At 40.5% G+C, this 24,494-nt stretch overlaps 1 protein-coding gene across 4 annotated transcripts in view; it reads left to right on the top strand.

Moving 5' to 3' along the window:
* The window catches only part of MAP4K4 (mitogen-activated protein kinase kinase kinase kinase 4), a 238,864-nt gene that overhangs the window by 157,462 nt on the left and 56,908 nt on the right, over positions 1-24,494 (top strand). For all 4 annotated transcript variants that reach the window (XM_073351753.1, XM_073351762.1, XM_073351771.1 and 1 more), the window contains exons 8-14: positions 2,574-2,628; positions 7,557-7,635; positions 9,824-9,999; positions 10,341-10,413; positions 11,419-11,629; positions 21,755-21,916; positions 23,989-24,075. In XM_073351753.1, coding sequence (XP_073207854.1) covers positions 2,574-2,628; positions 7,557-7,635; positions 9,824-9,999; positions 10,341-10,413; positions 11,419-11,629; positions 21,755-21,916; positions 23,989-24,075 — 843 coding nt within the window. The remainder of the gene's footprint in view (positions 1-2,573; positions 2,629-7,556; positions 7,636-9,823; positions 10,000-10,340; positions 10,414-11,418; positions 11,630-21,754; positions 21,917-23,988; positions 24,076-24,494) is intronic.

Genomic DNA, 24,494 nt, shown 5'->3' with positions numbered 1-24,494 from the left:
GCATCTTTTTGCCAGAATAGAAGCGTTAAATTACAATGTAATACAGAAGGAGCTGGTTAAAGCATGTGCTGTCCTGGTTTGAGAGATCATCTGAATGTTAATCACTGTGGCTGGGCACGGCTCTCCACTTTTATCTTTCTGCACAAATGGCTTTACCACCTCTTGTTTGTAACCCACATCATGTAGTTTATTTTTGTTATATCAGCCACCACCCCTGTGCAGCAATTCTATTTACAGTGACATACAATCATCATCCCCTTTTGCCAGGGAGAAGAGAGCTCCTCCACACAGAGATCTCCCTTTGTTAGCCTTGCTGGCCTTTCTGTCTCCCTCTCTTGCACTTCCTTCCTGTGCTCCTTTTTTATGCTTACTGTTAATGGGCTAATTATCTCCTTATTTCTCCCCAGCTGATGCTGCTCTAGTAACTAGTCACTCCTTCCCCCTGGCGTGGGGGAGCTACTTGGATTTATAGTGACCAGAGTGATGGTTCATCTGCTTGTTTTCAGCACTCTGTCACAATCACATAGAAGATTTATCCATCAAACAATATATTTCTCCAAAAATTAATTGGACACAACTGGTCCTTCACTGAGCTGCAAACATCAAATCTAACCTCCCTAAAAGTAAAATTGGCTTGATGGTATTTGCACCAACAGTTCTTTTTGTTTTTGTCACATCTTCTAAAGCTAAATTCCTTGATAGAAGCTTTCTGGGAATCTCCCAAGTACCTTATAGCTTGTTTCAGGGAGCCACAAGAGAGGGAATAAAATATGAAATGTGTTTTTAATCTTTACTCAGACTAATGCATCTCTTCAAGCATTAAAACTAGGAGAGGTAGCTAGGAAATGTGAAAGTCTGATTATCGTTACATCAAGAGCATTGGAGCTAGTGAATTGGGGTTGATATTCATGTTAGATATATGAATGTCCATGGTTGATATTATGCATACCTGAACATCTAGCTAGGATTGAGCCCATATTTCTTGACTAATAACTTTAGATATTCCTTGTCCTGATTGAGGTCTGTGAAAAAATGTAATCCCTTTCAGGGTGGAGTTGATAAGACATAAGGATAAAGGTTAAAGTAAGATAACAGACCTCAATAGATAGAAATTATTCTGAGGGGGAGAAAACCTCCAAACTAATCTACATGTTTAATAATTAACGGGGATCAAATGTAAGCAATTCCATGAGGTGTACAAAGCCTGTGATTTACGCTTATGTCTCTTAAAACGCTCCCTTATTGCTCCTGATGTGAAGTGGAGGTACTTCACATGGAGATATCTCAATATCCTCCTATTACATATTCTTTTTCTTAGAAAATTAGTGTTTTACAAGCTTAATTTAATTATTGCAACTGATGGGTTGAGCCAGAAGAAACTGGTGTCTGGTTGGGAAGCTTCTGGGGTCTGAAAATGCAGTTGTTCTATTGCTTGGAGCTAATGGTGAGCACAGAGAAGAGTTTGTTCACCCATTCCAGTATGTCTTCCCATATTCTAAAAGGATTATCAACCTGGAAGCTGTGAGCACCATTTTCCTCAACAGTAGTTCTCTTCCCCACATCCCGAATGGGGATGATACGGTCTCCTGTCAGGACCTACTGTAGCCCCTTGAGCTCAGTTCCACTCCAGGACTGTTCAGCAGTTACTTATTCTTGGTGTTCCTATGGTGGAAGAGAATCTCTAAACCATAGTTCTGATTCAGCAGGGAATGCAGTTATCCTCTGGTCCTAGTGGCTATCCAGTGCTAATATCCTGAAAGATTTCCATTCCAGGATCCCCCTTGTGTGATGCCACAAATAATATGAGACTGCTGGAATGAGGTGCTCTGGCCACCAGGGTTCCAAGGGACAGTAGCTTCTTATTTTTCTTGGGCGCATAGCCGGTTGCCTGTGTCTCCTGGCATTAGGAATTCATGCTGCTATGTCATGTTCTAATTTTATTGGGCAACGTAAAGGTAGAGGTTTGGCTGAACTGCCAATAAGCAATGATGGGCTCAATTTTTTAAAAAAATCCGTATGTAAAAATACTATTAGATTATCAACAGCAGAAAAGAATTTTAAAAATCTAATTTTTAGAACTATTTTATTTAATGTTTTGTATGTCTGATAATGAACACATCTGAAAACTGACTTGTTGGTTTCACTTTTGCTTCTAGTCTATACATTTTCAGGGTCTCATATGCTAGGACAGGGCTGCAATGTTTGGATTGCAAATACTACCGGGGAATGTTCACCTCTTACAATAACTATATCCATGGGAAATATAATTTTTTACAGAACTTAACATTTGGGCAATTATGACCTAATTATGTCTTGAAATGTCCTAATATGAAAGTGTTTGTATACTATTAAGAACTTATGTATGCATAATTGTGTGTGTGTATAACATAAATACTGTATGGTATCATATTTAGCATTTTGTATTAGGATTAAAAGAAGAAAAGCCATTTTAAAAACTGTTGTTTAAATAACCTTGGTAGCTGTTTTTAGTTTCTTACCTGCAGTGCATTAGTAGATGCTGTTACCTAGTGTGACAAAGTGTACCTACTAACATATGGTCTCTTTCTCTGCAGAGTGACCTTTGGTCATGTGGCATTACGGCCATTGAGATGGCAGAAGGAGCTCCCCGTAAGTGATATGTGTGCTTTTTCTTAAGGGTTTATTAAGACAGAAACATATACTTCAAAGTTGTTGGTTGTAATCCAAACCCAGTTTTGAGGTTTCTGAAAATGCACTGATGGTGTATCTTTACTCCTTGGTTTTTCCTGCACCATAAATATAAAATTCTATAAATGGCAACTCTGTTGATAAAGATACTACAGTGTTAAAGCATTACTGTGCAGTGATTGTAATTGTAGTAGTATAATAGCAATGACAGGACTATTTGGAAGCCAATGGATCTGTAAACTTCCTGACCATGAGATATATTAGGCTTTGGAATTGTATCCACAGGGAAGTGGTGGAAGCCCTATTGCTTGGGATATTTAAACCAGACTGCGAGAAAAAAATGCTAAAAGTGTACTGGCTTGAAAAATCCTGCTCTGTCAGGGAGACAGACTGCATGGCTCAGCAGGTCCTTTCTATCTCTGATTTCCATGAGTCTGTGTAATGGTAACATTCTTCTTGAACTCTGAGACTTATCTATTTTAATCTTCTATTACGAATTGTTTTCGCTTTCATTGGACAGAGTAGAAGACTCTTGGAAGACAGTGGTTTAAATTATAACCTAGTTTTAATACTGTCAGTGAAGAACTTTTAAAAGCAGACTATTTGAGTATATTAAGCTGTCAAGTCTGATTTTTGAGTGGTAAAATTAAAAATGCCTAACTTTTCCATAGTGCTTTTTTCTCCCACATGTCCTCTGTGAAGATTAACAAAGCATAAAGTAATTATTTTACTTGTAAAACTGCAAATTGGCTTTTTTCCTACCACCATACTCAGACATTCAGGGGTGTTGACTTCTGTCTAGCCTCAAAATGGTAGCTTCATTGTAGCCTTCATGCTTACAACTCTGATTTTTAAATCTAACATACAGCTCACTGTTCTTATTCGCATTCACGTTTTAAGAGATCTGATGGGTTTTTCTCATAATTGCACATTTGCATGGGTCCAAATCTACAGAGGCTTCTCCCAGGACAAATCGACTAGCACAAAACTAACAGCATTAGAACTACTGTTTGGCTATTAGTCTGCATGTAACTTCAGTTCTTTAGGTTTCTTAAACCACTTTTGGTTCAGAACATGTACATACTTTTTGCTCTTCATCCAGTGCTAGTCCCTGTTGTTTTCCACTGAAGGTTTACACATGTGCACTATGTATCCGGAGCCGGAGATTTGGGAAGTAGTAGCGTCTGTTGGTCCATGCTTATGCCCCTGGCTAGCCTCATGGTTTTGTCTGAGGTGACAAAGGGAGAGGCAGACCGGTCACATCACCAGTTTCTTCTTACTGTTGCATGGTCCGGGTTGGAATTATTAGTGTCCTCTTGCATGTGATGCACCTTAAAATACACAATTGAACATAGTTTTTAGAGTAGTTTACTGTTTCTATTGTTTTTATAGTAGTTTGCTAGTTTTAGGAGTAGAATTGGGGTTCTTCCTGGAGAGTTTTATTCTGCGTGGACCCTCCCACCCATACTCACGTGTGGATACTGGACTATGCTGAAAACCTCAGGCTTTAAAATCTGTGCCTCCTGCCTGCATTCCTTCTCGGTCTGCGACGAACATCAACACTGCCTCTACTGCTTGGGGAAAGCCCACATTGCATCCAGGTGCAGTATCTGCCAGTGCTTCCCCAGCCGTACCCGAGAAGGTTGAGCTCTCTGCTTCCGGAAGCCCCTCATGGAAGTCGTCATGAGACCTCATTCAGACCCTGGCTGGGTAGCCTCCACTTTACATGGGTCTGGTGCTGCCAGGAGTGCGCCTCCAGCTACGGAGTCTGAAGTCAGCACTGGTGGTACCACCGCTATGGACCATGCGCCAGGGTCTAGCCGGGAGGTAAGGAAGCATGTGGTACTCTTCCTTCCAGTGTTGGATGGACCTGTGACAGGTTTGTGTGGGAGTCCCCTTTCTCCCATCTTCCCTAGACAGGGTGATCGTCATTGACACATCCCTCGTAGGATGCGGAGTGCACACAGGAGATTACATGACAGAGAGAACATGGACCCCTTGGGAATCCACAATGCACATCAACATTCTGGAACTCCGGGCTGTAAGGAAGGCATGCTCTGTATTTCTCCCATCCGTCCATCCCCATCGTATTCTTATCATCTTGGACACCACCACCACTTTTTACCACATCAACAAACAAGGGTGCACAAAGTCAACTGCTCTCTGTACTGAGGTGGTCAACCTCTGGAATTGGTGCATCACCCACCAGATCCTGTTATCTTCAGCCTACCTCCCGGGGACTCAGAATGTGATTGCAGACTCTCTCTCAGCAGACAATTTGTGATTGATCATGAGTGGGAACTCCATGACACCGTAGTATGTGATATCCCCCACCAGTGTGGGGATTCTGACCAGGGACCTTTTCAACTCTGCCATCAACAACAAATGCAGCGCTTATTGCTCCAGGGGGGTAGTGGTCCCTTCCTTCAAGGTGATGCGCTCATACTCTGCTGGTTGGACCAGATTAACAATGCCTTCTCCCCTCTACCACTCCTGCCACGAGTACTCCACAAGATCAGGCGCGTCAGAGCAATGGTTATCTTGATTTTCCCATGCTGGCCCAGGCAGTTTTCTTTTCCAACCTACATCACGTGTCAGCCCCGTCCCTACTTTCTCCAAGCTACTGAGGCAGCGCCACAACAGGATCAGATATGCAGATGCTTCACCTCAGGGTGTGGTATTTGGATGGGCATATTCTCTAGAATGGGTGTGCCCATGAGAGGTGCAAAACATCCTCTTGAGCAGCAGGAAAGAGTCCACTAGGCATTCCTAACAGGCCAAGTGGAACTGCTTCACCCCCTGGGCCCAACAGAAGGGGCTTTCCCCAGAAGAGGTGCCAATTCCCCTATTTTTGGATTACCTCCTGCCCTTGAAGGCTTTGCATCTCTCCCTCAAGATATATCTAGCTGCAGTTAGTGCCTTCCACTCCCCACCATGGAGGGACACTTCATATTTACACACCCATTGACTTTTAGGTTTCAGAAACGCCCCATCACACTCTACAGCCTATTGCTCACCAGTGGGACGTTAACCTCGTTCTGTTGGCACTAATGAAACAGCCCTTCGAGCTGCTGGCTTCATGTTCTATGTCCCTCCTTTCCATGAAAGTTGCTTTCCTTGTGGCTGTCCCTTCGGCGAGAAGGGTAGGTGAACATGTGGCCATGATGGCAGACCCTCCTTTCACCACTTTCCATTAGGATAAAGTCTCTCTGAACCTACACCCCAAATTTCTGTCAAAGGTCGTATCCAAGTTTCATCTGAACCAACCCATCCACTTACCTGCTTCCTTTCCGAAGCGTGATGCCTCAGAAGAGGCATGACAACTTCACTCCTTCGACACGATTAGGCTTTGGCCTTCTACCTGCAGAGGACAAGACCAATCAGGAAATCTCCTAGATTGTTTATTGCTATAGTTGAGAGAGTTAAAGAACAGGCAATCTCCACACAGAGCATATCTAAATTAATTTCGGGGTGCATTGCCTTGCATTGTGCTATCAGCTGTCAGGATTGCCTCCTCCCCCAGGGTGAGAGCCCCTTCCATGAGAGCCCAGGTTTCGACCATGGTCACCCTCTAAGTTGTGCTGCTTCAGGACATATGTAGGGTGGCCACGTAGAATTCAGTACATACCTTCTCTACGCATTACGTCTGGGTGCAGGACTCCGCTATCGACGTCTTATTTGGCACGGCTGTCCTCCACTCAGCCATTCCATCCTCATCCTCGCACCTCCTCTGATGTAGGTCCTGCTTGTTAATCACCCTCACTGGAATATAGATAGGGACTATGAGGTTACTAACCTGTAATTGGAGTCCCTTCAAGATTTGTGGTCCCTATCTCTATTCCACTTCCTGCCCTCCTTCCCCTCCACTGCGGAGCCATTGGATTTGTAGGGGAGAAAGAACTGGAGTCATGGTCTGTTCACCTCATGGTTTCATCTGAGGCAATAAAAGGTGGGGTTGACCAACGGCACACGGGTGGACCAACGGACACTACTACTTTCAAAATCTCTCGGTCTAGACGCATGATGGAATACAGTGGAATACAGACAGGGACCATATATCTCCAGTTACAGGTAAGTAACTTCCTCTTGTTTTAATTAAATCTCTGTCACTGGGCTCCGTAACCTGTGTGTGCATTTCACTTGATTGGAATTGGTAATTGATATTACTTCATGCTAAACTGTTGGGTTCAGATTGGCCCCTCTTACAGAAGAACTCACAACAGGGTCTGTTGGGGGAAGGAAATGAGTCATAATGAACCCCTCACCGGTATCCTCTCTGGTCATTCCTTTAGGTTTGCTCTCCCTGCAGGAGAGGCTGAGAGATCCACTGCCAAGCATGGGAGATTAGGGCCATCTACACAGAGTCCTTTGCCTCCTACCATCTCTAGCCCTCAGCCCCTCTTTTTTCTCTTCACTCATTGGCAATGGTGTTCAGCTGAAGTTGAGATATCAGGATGTTCTCTTTTGCCACAGGGGCCCCTTGCTCCTGGCCTCATTTTGGCCCCCAACCTGCTCTATCTCTACCCCCGCCGCCTTTATGGATCCTGACACTACGGAGTGCCCTTGTGTTTGGAGAATGGTGTGGGGACAGTGCTCCTCCTTCCATGAGGGAGATCTCTGCACAGAGGTCCCTTCCATGTTTGGATCTGAGTGGATAATCTCGGCCTTTATTTTTGGCCGCATTAAACTTGCAGTTAGGGGCAGAACTGTTGTCTTAACTTTTGCATTTCAGTTTAATTCTGCTTAATGTCATTCCCGTGTCCATCACATGTAGGGGTTGGTGATGGGGAAATGTCTATGAAAATGAAATAATCCTGAAGTGAAGACAGTGAAAATGCAGAATCACGAGACGTGGAAAAACAACTGAACAAAATTATATTTTTTTCCAGCCCTCTGTGACATGCATCCAATGAGGGCGCTGTTTCTTATACCCAGAAACCCTCCTCCACGTCTAAAATCCAAGAAATGGTATGTAGAGGCTCCTATGTTTTCTGTAGTCTGTTTCATTGTTTTCTTTACAACATAGCACTTTCTTATCTCTTATTTCATGGCATGCTTTTTTCTTACCATTTCCACAGAACTGTAAAATAATTTAAGCTGGCTAAAATCACTCTTTTTATTATCTTCTGCACTATTAAATCAAAGCACAAAATGAGATGTGCATTGATTATTTTTTAGCTCTATTTTTTTAGCGAAATTTTCTCTTTTGAATCATGAGACAAAAAATGAGCTGTTCTGTTGACAGAGCAGCATCATATTAAGGTGACAAATTATACCACAGCTCAAAGCCTAGACTTCTGCTGCATTTCTAATATGCAATATCTTTTCTAAGATACAGTATTATAAAGAAACAGGACAGCGCCATTGACTTCTAGATGTTGAGTTGAAAGGAACTATTAAAATTAATGAAGGCTTTTACTATAATTATTGCAAACGATTGAAATTGTTCTTCTTGCCAGCTGGGAATAATCCCTTAACAATATGGGATTTTCCTCCCCATTACTAAACACAACTGATTTGTATGAAGCAATAATTTTCACTAGAATGAGGATTTATGTAGGTTGAAGATGAGAATCTTAAAATCCTCAATGAAAGCCTCAACATTAACCAAAGTAACGCTTTACTGTGCTTTCTTCTTAAGTGAAGGAAAAGTGTGTGTGTGTGTTTGTTTCATACAAGAAATATGCACTCTGTGAATGGAAATTGCATGACTATGAGGTTGAATGCTAGAGTCCTGTCAAAAAAGAAATTAGTAAAGTGATGTGACCAGTTACACTGATATATAAATAACATAATTTACTTTGTTGACTTGGTGCACTGGATCATTGTTTGGAATGACTTTCTCATACAGTAATTGACTAGTGGAGCATCTGTGTGAGTGTGTGTATTTTAAATAAACTTTTGTAAAACACAGAGTTTATGAATACATACCTATTCATATAGTTTTGAAAAAGGATGAAAAAATGTTTGTTTTAGATGTAAGCGTTACCTGTAGTGTTTATAACCCCAATATTGCCGCATTTTGCTAGTGAATAAGAATCAGAAAGTTAAATTGGCTAAAAACAGCAGTAGTAATAATACTGTTTTTACTTAGCAAGGTGAATGAAGGGCAAAAAGGAAACAGGATAAGGGATGAAAAATACAATTTTAAGCATTATTTTCACTCTGTTTCTAAAGTTTTGTTAGAAACAGAGGTAAGGAAAAAAAATTCAGTTATTTTTATCCTGAAAGTGTCTAAGAGTGCCTCATGTCCTCCTACACTACATAATCACCAGTTTCAATTATTTTGGTAATTTATTTCAGAATACCTGTCGGTAAGTATGTAAGTAACAATACAGACCCCCTGAGTCCAGGGATCCAGAGGGAGAAACAGCCTGATGCTGGGTCCCAGGTTTGCATGGAGTTTCCTGTGTGCTGCCTTCTTCCCTCAGGGCATGCTGGGAACTGCAGCTGCCAGGAACCCTTTAGCTCCCTCTCCTTCCCCCCAGCAGTGTCTTCTGTATGAAAGCTGGGTTCTGCCGAGTGGCCTCTAGTGATGCCACTCGTGTGGCCTCTAGTGATGGCTAGCAGCACTGCAGGGGAGGAAACGAAATTCTGCATGCGCAACGTTAATTTCTGCAAAATTCTGCATTGTACAGTGGCACAGAACTCCCCCAGGAGTACCATGGAGTAGTTACTACTTTAGCAAGATAATGTTCTGATTTACCAAACATGTATTCCTCATCCCTTTATCCATTAGACAGAGATGAATTGAATTCCATTACTAACTTCAATAGTTAAAACAGGGATTAATTTGGTCCTGTGTGCCCTGATTGAACAAATTATATGGCATTAAGTATTCAGAAAATGTTATTTTAAAAAATGCATAGTTATTCAGTTAAAAAAACAAAATGTTCTTCAATTCCTACAGACCTATCCCACTAAGCCAAGTGCATATAAAAACAGATTGGTATTACTTGCAATAATGGAAGAGTCCCCAAATTGTCTTGGCAGCATTCTTGTGACTTTTTTGAAGACATCTATCTAAGACACCATTTATGCTGCTAGACAGAAACATGCTATTTTGGGAAACAGAACTGAAGGTTTTTGGACTAATGAGGAAAAACTGAAAAATGGATTATTTGAGTCTTAGCTTTACACCTTTTTTTCCCCTCAGGTCAAAAAAGTTCTTTAGTTTTATAGAAGGTTGTTTAGTGAAGAACTATATGCAGAGACCCTCCACCGAACAGCTTTTAAAACATCCTTTTATACGCGATCAGCCAAATGAACGGCAAGTCCGAATCCAGCTTAAGGACCATATAGACAGGACCAGAAAGAAGAGAGGAGAGAAGGGTATGCAGACTTTTAAAACTAAGCCTGTGTTTACTTGTATATATTATTAAAAGCAGTTTATTTGATATTCTACCAACCTCTGATTTTACAAAAAAATCTAAGACTATATAGTTATCACTGTAGACAAAGCCTGTGGATTAAACTGAAGCTCACATCCAAATGAAGGTCTCCTTATGTCTCTAGGATGAGATGACATTTGAATTGTTCCAAAATGTTGTATGTAAATCTGATAATTTAAGCTGGTCAGAACTGGATTGCTGAGACCCTACAGCCGGAGCTAAGTATTTTAAAATAAACAATTGTAAGAGCCACCTGGAATATTGTTTCCTCTTTCTTGCTAGATGAAACAGAATATGAATATAGCGGAAGTGAGGAAGAGGAGGAGGAAGTGCCTGAACAAGAGGGAGAGCCAAGGTAATAATTGCTGATGGGAGGCCATTAAAAGATCTAGACAAATAGTTTTATAACCTGCCTTGACAAATCTGGAGTATACTTTTATTTCATAAGCCTTTACGCGTGTTACTAAATATAATTAATCACATACACTAATGAGACATGAACCTCAAAAGGTTTGAACATTCGCTCAGACCTCTGAACTTTTTTGAGGTCCCCATCCTGTCCACTCTGAACTTGGATACATCACAGAAGGACTTGATACCTGTTGGCTCTCAACCTTTCCAGACTTTTGTACCCCTTTCAGCAGTCTGATTTGTCTTGCGTACCTCCAAGGTTCACCTCACTTAAAACTACTTGCTTACGAAATCAGACATAAAAATACAAAAGTGCCATAGCACACTATTACTGAAAAATTGCTTACTTTCTCCTTTTTACCACATAAATACAAAATAAATCAATTGGAATATAAATATTGCACTTACATTTCAGTGTATATAGAGCAGTATAAACAAGCGATGATATGAAATTTTAGTTTGTACTGATTTTGCTAGTGCTTTTTATGTAGCCTGTTGTAAAACTAGGCAAATATCTAGATGAGTTGGTGTACCCCCTGGAAGACCTCTGCGTCCCCCAAGGGGTACGAGTACCCCTGGTTGAGAACCACTGTTGTAGAGGTTGTCGGTGTGTGAGACTTACAGTGGGTGTGTCTGGGGCAAAGTACACAGGTAGCTGCGGCTCTAATCAGACCTCTCTGTCTTTAACGAGAGGATGTAGGCTCGGTTCAAGGACTGGAAAAAAGTTTGTGTTGGCTCTTATTTTGCCTGACCTGGTTTGACACCTTCCAGAGAGAGTATCTATTTGATATGTATCCAGTATCTTTATTTTGAAAGACAGATTAAAATTTAAACTAATTATATATATATGTGTGTGTGTGTGTGTATATGTGTGTATGTATGTGAATGTGTATATATATATAATGTATCAGCTCTGTGGTATGGGAGGCTTAACTTTCTGCTTTTGCAGTTCGATTGTCAATGTGCCTGGAGAATCTACCCTCCGACGTGATTTCCTGAGACTGCAGCAGGAAAACAAGGAACGTTCGGAGGCCCTTCGGAGACAGCAGCTGCTACAGGAACAGCAGCTCCGAGAGCAGGAGGAGTACAAGAGGCAGCTGTTGGCAGAGAGACAGAAACGCATAGAGCAGCAGAAAGAGCAAAGGAGGCGGCTAGAAGAGGTAGAAATAGAAGACTGGAGCTAAGGTGGCAGAGCTCCTGCTATGCTTATTGTCCCAAGTTCTTAAGAAATATTCCCTGTGTATTGTGCAAGAACAGTATATATATCCATTAGCTAAGATTTTCAAAACCAGGATCCTAAAGTAAAGCTCTTGCATCCATGTGTAGACGTGGTGGTCTGATTTCCAAAAGTACTGAATACCCTGCAAACTCCCAGGAGGTAACTGATTCCAAAAACCTAAATGCATTGTATTTTGAATGAAGATAATTGTGTATGTATATATCTATTGCTATTCAAAATACCAGGCAATTGGCCTAGAGACTTTTGGTGTAGCTGTACAGAAGGAAAAACTTCTATGTTTAGTTATCAGTGTACAGCTTTCTTAAACCAGATCATGCCGCTTAATCGGCTTTGAGAAATATCTGTTCATGGTATGTATCAGAGTTCTTTTAGAGCTTTCTTAAATATCTGCATTTGGCATTCGTGCGTGGTGGATGGCAACCTCTTTTTTGATGCAGTGCAGACTCGTGTAAGATATGGGAGGTAATTGTCCTGCTCTAGTTGGTACTGGTGAGGCCCTCTGTTGGAGTAATGTGTCCAATTCTGGACAAATCGTGGAGAGAGTCCAGCGGAGAGCAACAAAAATGATGAAAGATTTTGAAAATCTACTTATGAAGAAAGGTTAAACAAAATTGGGCATGTTTAGCCTTGAGGGGAGGGGGGGCGCCTTTTTAACCGTCTGATATGTTAAAGGCTGTTATGAAGAGGACTGTGATCAATCGTTCTCGATGTCCACTGAAGATAAAACAAGAAGTAATGAGCTTAATCTGCAGCAAGGGAGATTTAGGTTAGGTATTAGGAAAAACTTTTAACTATAAGAATAGCTAAGCTCTGGAATAGGTTTCCAAGAGAGGTTGTGGAGTCACCATCATTGGAGGTTTTTAGAACAGGTTGGACAAATACCTGTCAAGGAATGGTGTAGGTTCACTTTGTCCTGCCTCAGTGCGGGAGACTGGACTTGAGGGCTTCTTGAGGTCCCTTCCAGGTCTACAATTCTATGTGTAGTAGCATACAGGTATATGGTATAAGAATACCCATTATTCATTTTTCTCAATGTCATAGGTAGCAAATCTTACATAATATACTGGATTTTTTTCCCATTTGTCCTGTAGGAGACATGCCATTTTCATACATTTTTGTATCTATATCCATCTGAATTTTTTAACAAAAGCCCAGGTAAATTTTTGCATGTTTACCGTTTGGGAAATATACTGATTGTTTGCTTACATAGTTTGTTCGGATTTTCTTGCTCAAAAATTTTTTGTACATCACCTTGTCCCTTGTGAGTCTGTCTTAATTATTTTGTTTCTAAACTTCTTTATTTAAATGCTCACACAAGACAGCTAGTAAGTGAGGAAATAAAAGGTTCTTTAGGATCTGGCAGATGGAAAATTTTCTAAAAAATTTTGCACACCAAAACTGAGTCTGGGAGATGAAGTGAAACCAATCATTTGGCTCTTCAGGAAGTACAGGGTCAAATTCCAATTGTCCTCAAAGATCCTTGTTTGATTTGCTGTTACAGCTGTTCATTTGGCATGTAGTTCTTCATCAAAGCTATCTAGTTTTCCAAGCACTGATAATGTTTAACAGTGCAACGATGACCAGATTAGCTCCATAGCTCCACGTAGTAGTACGTCAAGTTTACACATACATTTACGATTCATAACTTTAAGATTTGCATTATGTATTAACACGATCAATAATGTAACATAAAATTCAAAAAAGCTTTGCAGGTTACCTTAAGACTTTTTTTCCCCAACCCCCTTCAAATGTGTGACTGAATTTACTGCTTTTATAAGGAGGAACTGATAGCTAGGACCCAGCCACACATATGCAGCAGGAAGGAGCTATGCAAGCTTCTTTTCTCTTCTGTCTCTCCCCCACCATCCTCAAATTGCCAAGATAAATATCATTGCCATTCCAGGTCTTGGCCTGTCTTAAAGAGACTGTCAGTTGTGCAGCAATTTTATTATTTGGTCATAAAGCAGACTGGGGAAAGCTAAAATGAGATGCTTATTTTTTACTTGAGTCAGGATTTGAATTAAAACCTTTGAGGTGACCCTAATCTAATGACTCGCCTAGTCCCCTGCATGATGTTGTTAATCTGAAATCCCACTTAATACAAAAGTGAAACTTTTTTTTTAAAACATCTGAAAACTGTAATTCTAGGCTTTTTTTTTAAATAACTAAGTGATGTAACCCATTTAATCTGCCATGATCAATATGACCTTTTAAATCTGAAATTGCTCTCAATACAAAAGGAAAAATGCTGCAAATAACAGAAAGAGAACAATGTGTCTGTTTGCTAGAAAGAGTCTAAAGTTTAATTGAAGGGGTTATTTAGGTGTTAGAGAGTGTGTGTAAATACGTGCAAAACTTAAAAAAATGAAAACGCTAAATCAGGTGGAAGTTGCATTTAGGTCAATCCCTCTCTTTTCAAAAAGGCCCTGTAAGTGAATGTTTTTATGTATTTAAAAAAAACCCAGTATTTGATATGTATAAACCTACCTCCTTCAAGGATGGATCTGTGTGGCAATATGATTAGTTTTCTGTCTTTAGATAGCCTATCCTTCACTTGACTCTTCAGTTTATTCCAGCATATGCATGTTGGATAGCTTTTTTTTTTTTTTTTTAGTTTATAAAATCATGTTTTCTTTTGCTTAAATATAGCCTTTCACCTTTTTTTAAAAAGTCAGAACAATTTTGAATAATTTGCTGCTGAAAAATAGACTTCAAACTGATTGATTACAACGTTAGCAACACAGTGACACTGTGTATTGAGGATTGATGCATTTGTGAATAGAGTTCCACAATAGACCATGAAGAGTTGGAGGAGAAAAACTTCTGCGTCTGCCAAATCTATAACTGCTGCCAAACTCCCTCACTTTTTATGGTGAAATTACCATATAAGCTTTTTTAGAAAAAAAGCATTGTCATCAATAAGAAATTAGTTTAAAAAAGAACATGGCCCCCACCAAAATGCTTACAAGCATATGTAGTTCTTTTGAACTTTTTTTTGTTTTGGATCTTCTATTCTTGGAGAAGCATCCGTCCATCTGAGAGATTCTTAGGAAAACTTTAGCCAGAACAAACCTTCGTTAAGAGGGTGAGGGGAAGAAACGTTCTTAGATAACATTAATATTGTGGCACAGAGTGATGAAAGCCAAGAAACCAAAAGGATGAACCTTTGTTCTTAACTTACTTTGTGTTATGAAGAAAGAAAAGCTTAATAACGTGAGTTAAAAATAACGTCGCTTTCAAATTCCCTGGCTTTTGTTGGTTTGGGTTTCTGGTGCTGCTTTTGGTGGAAGTTGCATTTTTTGGCATTTGTGTTTGACATTCACTTGTGAGAATTAGAGGAACGTTTTAGACCATAGGTAGTCTCCCTGGACATATTGCCGACATGTCTATTTTTTCTTTTTCTTTCTTAAATTAAAATTGAGCACTTGTTCTTACAATTCTGGCACAGATCCTAGACAGTTTTGACTGAGACTGCCACAAGAACAGCGTGTAGGACACGTGCCAAAAGTGCATTATCCTCAGCAGTATTAGAGAGAAGATTGCTTTTAAAAGGCATATAAGTGACTACTGAAAACAATTGTTTCAGAGACCTTGTAATTTCTGAATTACTTAGAAGGAGGAAATTATACATTGCTGAAGTGTAGAAGATTATCTGAAGCTTTGCAAGTTTTTGGTTAGACATATGCTTTTATATAACGATCACTTGTATGACACTTAAGACTTAGGTGGTTAAAAAAAGAAATCTGAGCTGTCCTCGACTTTATTATTATTATTTAAATGTGCCTGCATCTGAGCTTTTCTCTACAACAAAATGGAAAAAAGCAATCCTGGGCTTGAAGGGAACGAAGAAGCATCAGAATTCGTGCTTGGCAAAACCTAGTCTAGTTTTGATTTTGCAAAATGAGAACTAGTTGTGATGTAAGTACTGAGCCTCTATGACTAGGTCTCCTAAGTGCTACCATAATACAAATAATAAAAATAATGTCCACAGTTCAGAGGGTTCTGATCTAATTGGTTCCAATTAAGCTAGGCACAATGAGGTGCAGAGGGTGATTTTGCCAGGACTTTGTTTTACAACACTAAAAGAGGAAAGGTTTCCATCCAGGTCCACTTCATTTGAATTGCCCACATTTTGGGTTGGTTACACTGTGGACTCATGTCCAATATGATTATTTTATCCTCGCCCCACCTCCAAGTACTCCGTCACCAACATTAATGAATGTATATATCTACCTTCATGTGGATATAAGACAGATATATAGAGGTGGTTTTATATGTATTCTAATCCACGCGTTCATCGGTAGTGTTTTCTTGTGTGAGCGAGGGTACTGTATTTGTTTTTATATGCAAACTAGCAGTTTGCATGTGTAGCTGCATTGCCCCCTTCTGGTAAATCATGATACACAGCATAGTCTGTGAGCTCAGACCTATAAAATCATGAACCATTCTGAGAGCTGAGTTAGAATGTGGTATGGGTGACATTAAGAGGACAGTTGTCAGGATCCTAGCAGTTTTACCATTGCTCTATCTGCACCTATTAGAAATTTCCTTTCAGCACTCTGGAGCTTGCCTTTTCTTTAGTGGCTGGTTGTCTGAAAATAATCTGCTCATCTGACATACAGCATCATGAAAGGTTGGTACTAGACTACCATGTCTCTCGTCCAGCTAAAGAAGATTTGAAAGACTTCTTGAGCCACAGTGCAATAGCCTGTGCCACCTAGCCAGCTCCGTATGTACTGGAGCCAGGCTATATACTAAATTTTGTGTATTTTTTGAGATGTATAGGTAGAGGTATAGTAACTAATGCACTTACTTTTAAAATCAAGAAGAAAATTATATTAGCGGCACTTACAGTTGGTCTTAGACCAAAAAAGTCCAACATGAGTGATGCTTCCGATGTCAAGCCCAAACGGCACTGTGAACATATCCTGTCAGTATTCACTTCTCAAAAAAAGTTTAAGTCTAGCCAGTGAGGTGATCTTAGGTTAAAAAGCACAAGTGCCCAGTGGGAGGTCAGGTGGCTCATCTTGCTTTAAAAGTAAGGAAATCTGTAGCTAGCTAGTAGCGTCATTACTCATGTCGAAAACTTCTCTGAGCCTACTCTGTTTTTATTACAATACATCTCTCCTCTCCTCACTGGTTGAAAATAATTATATGTATTTAGTGTTTGCTGCTTCAGTGGCTTGGTTTTCACAGGCCATATTCAAAGAAAGGGAAGTCTTATAAGTTGGACTCTGCATATTCGGTGGACCGTGGGTAGGTGATGTTCTTGGTAAGCAGTGCCAGGTGCCTAGACTTGCATTCATTTAGCAAGTCCACTAAGTGGTGCTAACAGGAAGGTAGAACTGGTGTAAAGAAACTCCATCCCTTTGTGTGCTTTGGCACACAGACATCATGGTTGTGCTTCAGAGATTTGCTTTAAGTGCAGATTGGTGGCAGAGTTCGTATTTCTTTATCTTCTAGTGGGTGGTAAACATGCACTGTGGATGTTGAAACTCAAGATTTTTTTTTTTTAAATAGAATTTTATTCTTTTATTTACATCATGGTATGGGAAACTGACATGTTCCTTGTGATGGGACCCCCCCAGGGTGCAACCTGGACTGTGGGACCACTCAACCCTCTGTCCCACCAACTTTGGTGTATCCCTCCCACCCCATGATGCTGTTGCCACACTACAAACCTCTGACAGGTACTGCGCTTACACAGACATCCACAGGCAGGGGCACACCCAATTGAGTTACATGAATGCTTCGCCAGCCACTCATGAACCAAGAAGAGAGAGGCTCCAGTCAATTGCCCCCAGCTTCCTAGCCTTGCACCCCAGAACTGTACTATCTTGCCCTCGTCAGAAGCCTGACCAGTGTAAGTTCATTATCTAGTCCATCCCTCCCTCGATGTGGAGAGGATACACACTAGCCTTTGTAAACTGAGCTGAGATTTCACAAGCACTTCAACCAAAACACACTGTTTTAGGTAAAATATAAAACAGATTTATGAACTACAGAAAGATAGATTTTAAGTGATTGTAAGCAGTAAGCATAGAGATCAAAGTTGGTTACCTAAGAAATAAAAGTCAATTCGCAATATGAGTTCTATAAACTAAACAGGAATCAAGCAGTGTCTCATCCTGACAGATGGCACAAACAGTTCGCAGATCGTTAATTCACAAGCTGGAACTGTCTGCCAGCCCAGGACCACCCTCCCCAGTTCAAAGTCTTTGTCCTCCAGACATTACCAGGTGTTGTGTTGTGGGGGGAGTGAGGCCAGGTTGTGATGTCACTTGCCCTGCTTTTATTGTTTCTTCCAGCTTGCTGGAAAGATCTTTAGCTATGGTGTGGGTCAAGCAGTCTCCATTGTATACGTGTTCTCTCTGAGATGGTTAGTCATTGAGAGAGTGGATTCCCTTCAATGGGCCATCAGCACATCTGGCTACTCCACTGTTGTACCTGAAAGCTTGGCTGTGGGCATCTCCCACAACATATTTCAGTAACACACACGTAGGAAAACTTCCATAACTTCACGTACAATGATAGCACATACAATCCAAGAGGATATTAATGTTCAACAGATCAAGACTTTTAAAATGATACCTCACAAGGAATACTTTGTACAAAACATATCATCATTATATGATATTGGAGAATATGGGGGTTCCAGGCTGCTGCTCTGAGGTACAGAGTGCCGCACTCCTCCAGTCAATTTTGAACTCCTTTGTTGTTGTTGTTGCTATCTTATCAGTTGTTGCTATTTATAGTCACTGCTAAAAACCTCTCCATAGTTTCAAGAAATGATAGATTCATCTCATTAAAATGACCCAAACTGTGTCCATCTTCCAAGGAATGAAAGACCCTGGTCCAAGATTTGCAATATGTCCTGTATCGTGTCAATAAATACTGTTAGACAGAGAGACAGGTGTCAGATTGAAGGTGCAATATCTCGTGAACCATGAAGATGAGAAACACATGCTGGGATCCTCATCTTCCCAATGGTATACCAATTCCATTTCTAGCATGGGTATGTCATGAAGATGGACCTTAGAACTGAATTATTCTCATTTTCGTTTGTTCGTTCTTTCTCCAAGCTTATTAGTGACACTAACCAAGCAGCTGTGTGGCTCATGAGCCATTGAATTGCATATTAAGGATTTATATACTTTGATAGCTGGTGTAAAGTATTTGTTTTAGGTAGAGCAAGCATAGGTCTCTATCTCTGACTTGATTTTTAGCTGTCAGTATTTTGAGAACAGCTTGAGTTAAAATGGGGGAAGAGGATAGCAGGAAAGTAATCTGAATAATACAATTTTAAGATCTGTTATCATGACCTGTTAGCGATATAGATACTGCAGCAAACCGGTGCAGTTTGTTTATTTATTGCTGGCCCCGCAGCAATAACTAGAAAAAAATGAAAAGGAATACTTGTGGCGCCTATAGAGACGAACAAATTTATTTGAGCATAAGCGTTCGTAAGCTACAGCTCACTTCATCGGATGCATTCAGTTCCTCTGCCCCTCCGTGCGCTTCCCACAGCGAGTCCGCCCAGGCGGGGTCCTGGGGAAGCCAGAGGGTCCTGCACCCCAACTTCGCAGTCAGACTTGACTCTCAGCCAGCCAGTAAATCAGAAGGTTTATTAGACGACAGGAACATGGTCTAACACAGAGCTTGTAGGTGCAGAGAACAGGACCCCTCAGCTGGGTCCATTCTGGGGGGCAGTGAGCCAGACAACCACATCTGCACTTCACTCCATGTCCCCACCCAGCCCCACTGTAGCTCATGAAAGCTTATGCTCAAATAAATTGGTTAGTCTCTAAGGTGCCACAAGTCCTCCTTTTCTTTTTGCAAATACAGACTAACATGGCTGCTACTCTGAAACCTAGAAAAAAATGTTGACCCATGATGACTATTTGTATACAGAAAGTATTTTTGCCTTTGCTTTTTGGGGTCAAGAGGTTTTCTTAAGCCTAGAATTATTTTCTTTGAAAAAATTATGTTTAAGAAGTGGTAGAGCAATTGTGTATAACATGAGTTAGAGCTAATAAACATGCATCTTAACTAATCACAGTTTGTTGCCTCTTGCATTCTCTGGGCAACCAAACTGTTCTGCTTCAAAACTTAGAGCCTGTGAGATTTGATTAGCCAAGAGGCACCTGAATGTTTTCACTTAAATACAGAATTTGTTTGACAAGAGATGTGTAGATTCTGAAACAAAAGAGCCCACTTAACCCTTTTCAATGTGCTTTAAAAAACAAGTAGTAAAACCTAAGAACTCCACTGTTTTCCTGAGCTGCCTTTACTGTTTTTGTATCTCTACTCATTGAAGAGAAGTTGTTCAGATCAGCAAAATCTAGGTGCCTACTTAGAGGAAAAAGTGCAAAGGTCGTGTGTGTAGAGATTTGTAAAATACATACTAGAGAAAAGAGCATAATTATGTCCAATGAAATTGGAAGAGAAGAAAGGCGGTGGTGAACCCCAGGTGACTCTAAAGAAAAGCAGGAATGCTGCCAATAGATGTGGTATGGGTATATGTGAACAAATATCTCTAAGAAAGCTGCATAGCTTCCAGAAGCGCCACTAGTCAAGAAGCACTGGAAGCGTAGAGCATTAGCTATGTATTTCTGAGCCTTAAACTGCGTTAGTCACTTTCCTCTCAACCACTCTCCTCTACACCTGAGGCAAAGTGTTGATCCCAGTGGGAAGGAAAAAGCAGTTGCATTTTTACTTGAGCAGTCAAGTTGTGTGTGTACTTAGCAAAGCAAGCAGCAGGTGCAGGAAGGGAGGGGAGTGAAGCATGGCCTTTAGTGCTTCAGTGTGCACAGTTACAGAGAGAGCACCTATAGCCATGACCATGTGAACTCCATCACAGGTTTGACTAAATTCTCTGGTAAGGCCCCTGCTTACTGTGGCACTCTGGCTCAGCAGACATGATTCTGTGGCAGCTTCAGATAAACTAAAAAAACTGAATTTTTATTTAATTAAATGTGAAAAAGAATAATCATTATAGTTATCTCTTGTTACATGACTTCTACATTTTATTCTCAACAAGTTGCAGACTTCTGTATTAGAAGCCTGTAAGCATGTTGTAGAAATTGTCAGGGGAGATAGGTTTTGGCAGCTAAGCCGGAGACAGCTGGGTCTCTTGGCACTTGAGGACGCGTGGGAGGCAATTTAAGATTTTGAGGTAGGCAGATTAGCTGGATGGTTCTGCTACAATTATCAGCAGTTAGACTGAAGCATAAATATCAGTCTTGCTTACTAAGTTTGTGCTATATGGACATGAATCTATCAGTTCACACCTCTCAGAGCTATTGTTCAGGGCTCTCTGCAGACTCAGGCAGACATCACTGCACCAGTTTACGTTTGATTCGTGTTTGGAAGCTCATTTATGCGACCATAAAGATGTAAACCTGTGTTTCTTGATTTTCAGAGGTTTAAAAATAGGTGCATTTTATGTTCTGGAAAGGTGAGGCACTTCTGGGCAACCTCAGTTCTTCATTAACAAATTTTTTTGCCAGTGAATTAATGTATGGCACCTTTTCATCAGTTGGGTTGTTGCACCAGCAGTTAAATTCTTCGCATAGGACATATCATGTTGACTAAAAAGCTTATCAAGTATTCATATGATTGTTATTTTTGCTGCAAGTGATCCAGAAAGTGATGATTTCATTTCATTTTCTTTTTTTGGCAAAATTTGGATAATGGGAAAGGCTGATGGAATTCAGAAGGTGACTGATAGCATGTGACTACCTCACTGCGTTCTTTCTTCAAAGATGCTTCAGTTTGAGCTTTACATCTGGTCTTGGGGAAGCAGCAGCAGTGAACCTCTTAGTGTTTGGGAAAACATTATGTGCAGCCTTGTGAAGAAGCTCAAGAGTATAACTGACCATGTCAGGATACTTGCCTATTATGTATGGAATAGTTTACTGCACACTCCTTTGTTAGTTACTGGGGCCTACATACTTTACTTACCAGCCTTCCAGTAGAAATCAACCCCAACTTTCTCTCTTTGGTAACCATAAAAGTAACATTTCATTTTTTCCCCTTGCTCTAGCAACAAAGAAGAGAACGGGAAGCTCGAAGGCAACAAGAGCGTGAGCAGAGGCGAAGAGAACAGGAGGAGAAAAGACGGCTAGAAGAAATGGAGAGGAGGCGTAAGGAAGAGGAAGAGAGGAGGAGAGCAGAGGAAGAGAAAAGGAGAGTGGAGAGAGAGCAGGTGAGTCCACGATACAAGTGCATTAGGTTTGTTGTTCTATTTTTAAAAAATTAGTTCAATATAAAAGAACCAACACCGAAGAGTCCAGCCGACCTCTTTGTTGTCCTTGACAAAAAAACACAGAAAAGTAGAACATAAAGCTCTACGGGGATATAAAGTGACCTTCATGTTGCTTGCAAAGTGAAGTCTTAAGTGACACCCACAGACGGCTCTAAACTAAATTTACACCCAGCATTTGACTAAAATCCTCTGAAGATGGAATCTGAACAAATACTGAAAACTGGTTCTTGATTCTCCTTGTTGAACAGTAGCTCTCACAGGATCAGCCAGGTCCAGAAGACCTCAGAGGAAGATAGACATATTATTTGTAATGCTTTGGCATGTTGGGTGAGTTAAATGAAAGGCTTAGTTATAACTCTGAATATGCTGAGTTGAAAAATGAACCTGTAACGCTATATTAATTTGTGTTGTACCATATTTTCCTTTTCTGTGTTGGGAATGCGGGGGAAATCCACAGTCGTGTATGCCAATTCAGACAATGTTTAGAATATCTTATGTACTGTAAATGTGTTCTTAATGTTTAAAGTATAAGTGAGGTCTTTCAAACTGTGTGTCACTGAGCTGTGGAAATTATGCATGAAACCTGCACACTTAAAAACCCGTTATAAACTTTAATCAGGGTAATTACTTTGTGTACTCTTTAAATATTCATTCCAAATGAAGGGCCCAATCGTGCTTCCACAGATATCAAGGCCAAAATTCCCGCTAACTTCAGTGGGAGCAGGATTTGGCCAGAAATATCTAACATCTACTTAAAGGTGTGGTACCTTTATGTTATGGACTGTTGCCCTTCTGAATGCAATGGACTTTTTGTTTTTGTTTGAAGACATTTGGGAGTGATGGGGCACAAAATAATAATTTGAGCCTACTGGGATGAATGAATGAAGCGTAATTTGCTTTTAGGCAGATGCCTTTTATCCCAAGTAGCAACTTAAAATGTTTAGATGCTAATTATGAAATCACAAAAATGCAGTGGCAATGATGGCAATCGTTAACTGGAAGAGTCAAATTGTGCCGCTACATATTTTAAAGAAATGTAACACATTTCTTCTTTATTTTTCTTTACCTGACCTGTGGACTTGCCAGGGTTCCTGTGATAAGCTGGTGTACATCATTGATCTATCATTAGACTTTTCTGTTGCTCCTGTCTCCATAGCACTGACCCATTAATTTCTTTATGCATACACTGTACGTGTGTGTGTGTGTGTGTGTGTATATATATATATATATATATATATGTTGCACGCATGCATATATTACATACTTCCATTACTTGCATGACAGGATGTTATCTGCTTGGATAGGGTGCTTCATAGTTAGAGTTGGTATAGGGGGCCTGGTGTCATAGTGGGTCAACATATTCACTTTTGACCTCTCGATGTAGGTTTAACTATGGCTAGGTCACAAGAGAAAGTGAGTTTGTTTGGTCTAAAATCTGTTTCCTAGTGGATGTTTGTTTGTGTCATAACCATCGCATAATTCAGCAAGATTGGCAGTGTCTGCTTAGGAGAGGCTTCTGATTGGGCTAGTATGGGAGATGGCAGGTCAGGTGTCAACTGCATTTGGCAGGGCCCCCGTGGGGAAGCTTGCACAAGGGTCTGCCTATACTAAGCCTGGCTCTTGCTGTTGCTAACTGTTCATCACACAAACGTGAAAAACTAATTTAAAATAAAACTTGCATGTGATTTGTGTTGGCTGGATTGAGTAAGACTTGCTGTGTTTAACTCTCAAAACTTTTCTTAAGTGCATTTGCTTCTTTTGAAACCACTCTCAAAATACATAAACAAGCTATGGCCCATGCCCTGAATATTACAGTAGTCCGAACAGGATACATCAGCCAACTAAGAATTTTAGATTATAGGGTTTTCTAAATTGTTCTCTAGGCATTAATCCAGCACTAAGGGAATTTATTACTAAAGATGACTGGGAAAGTAGCTTGTGGTGTTCCACTCAGGTGGTTCTGATGCATTCCTTTTGAATAAATTTATTGCTGGGTAATTTCTATGTGACAGGAGTATATCAGGCGACAGCTAGAAGAGGAGCAGCGGCACTTGGAAATTCTTCAGCAGCAGCTGCTCCAGGAGCAGGCCATGTTACTGGTAACGCACTGTATCTGTTTTGTTCAGTAGCGATAGGATTCATTCATCTGGCCAGTCCTAGACTTCCCTTAGTCGGACACAGCTGCACCTACTGTATGAACATTGGAGCTTGATTAAAGGGCCATTTATGCTAGCGTAGTGGGCTGACAGGCACACATGAGAAGGACTGTATGGTCATACTGCTTTCTGTGCAGTAAGAGGAGGATTTATGTTAAAGTTGAACAGTTTTGGTTTGGTGGTCAAGTTTTTGAACAGACCTTGGCATTCAGTGAAGAACTAGAGGGTACTTATGCTGCAGATCAAAAACATATGATATGTAAATTAACCCCAGGATACAATGGCCTAGTGTTGTTCCAAATCACTGTTTTTTGAACATTATAGTGGATTTATTAAAATACATTTTCTGTAGCTCTCCAGTT

Source organism: Lepidochelys kempii, chromosome 1 (genome assembly GCF_965140265.1).
Source record: "Lepidochelys kempii isolate rLepKem1 chromosome 1, rLepKem1.hap2, whole genome shotgun sequence".
Lineage (NCBI taxonomy): Eukaryota > Metazoa > Chordata > Testudines > Cheloniidae > Lepidochelys > Lepidochelys kempii.
The sequence above is the reverse complement of the archived record's forward strand: the minus strand, read 5'-3'. Positions and strand labels throughout refer to the sequence as shown.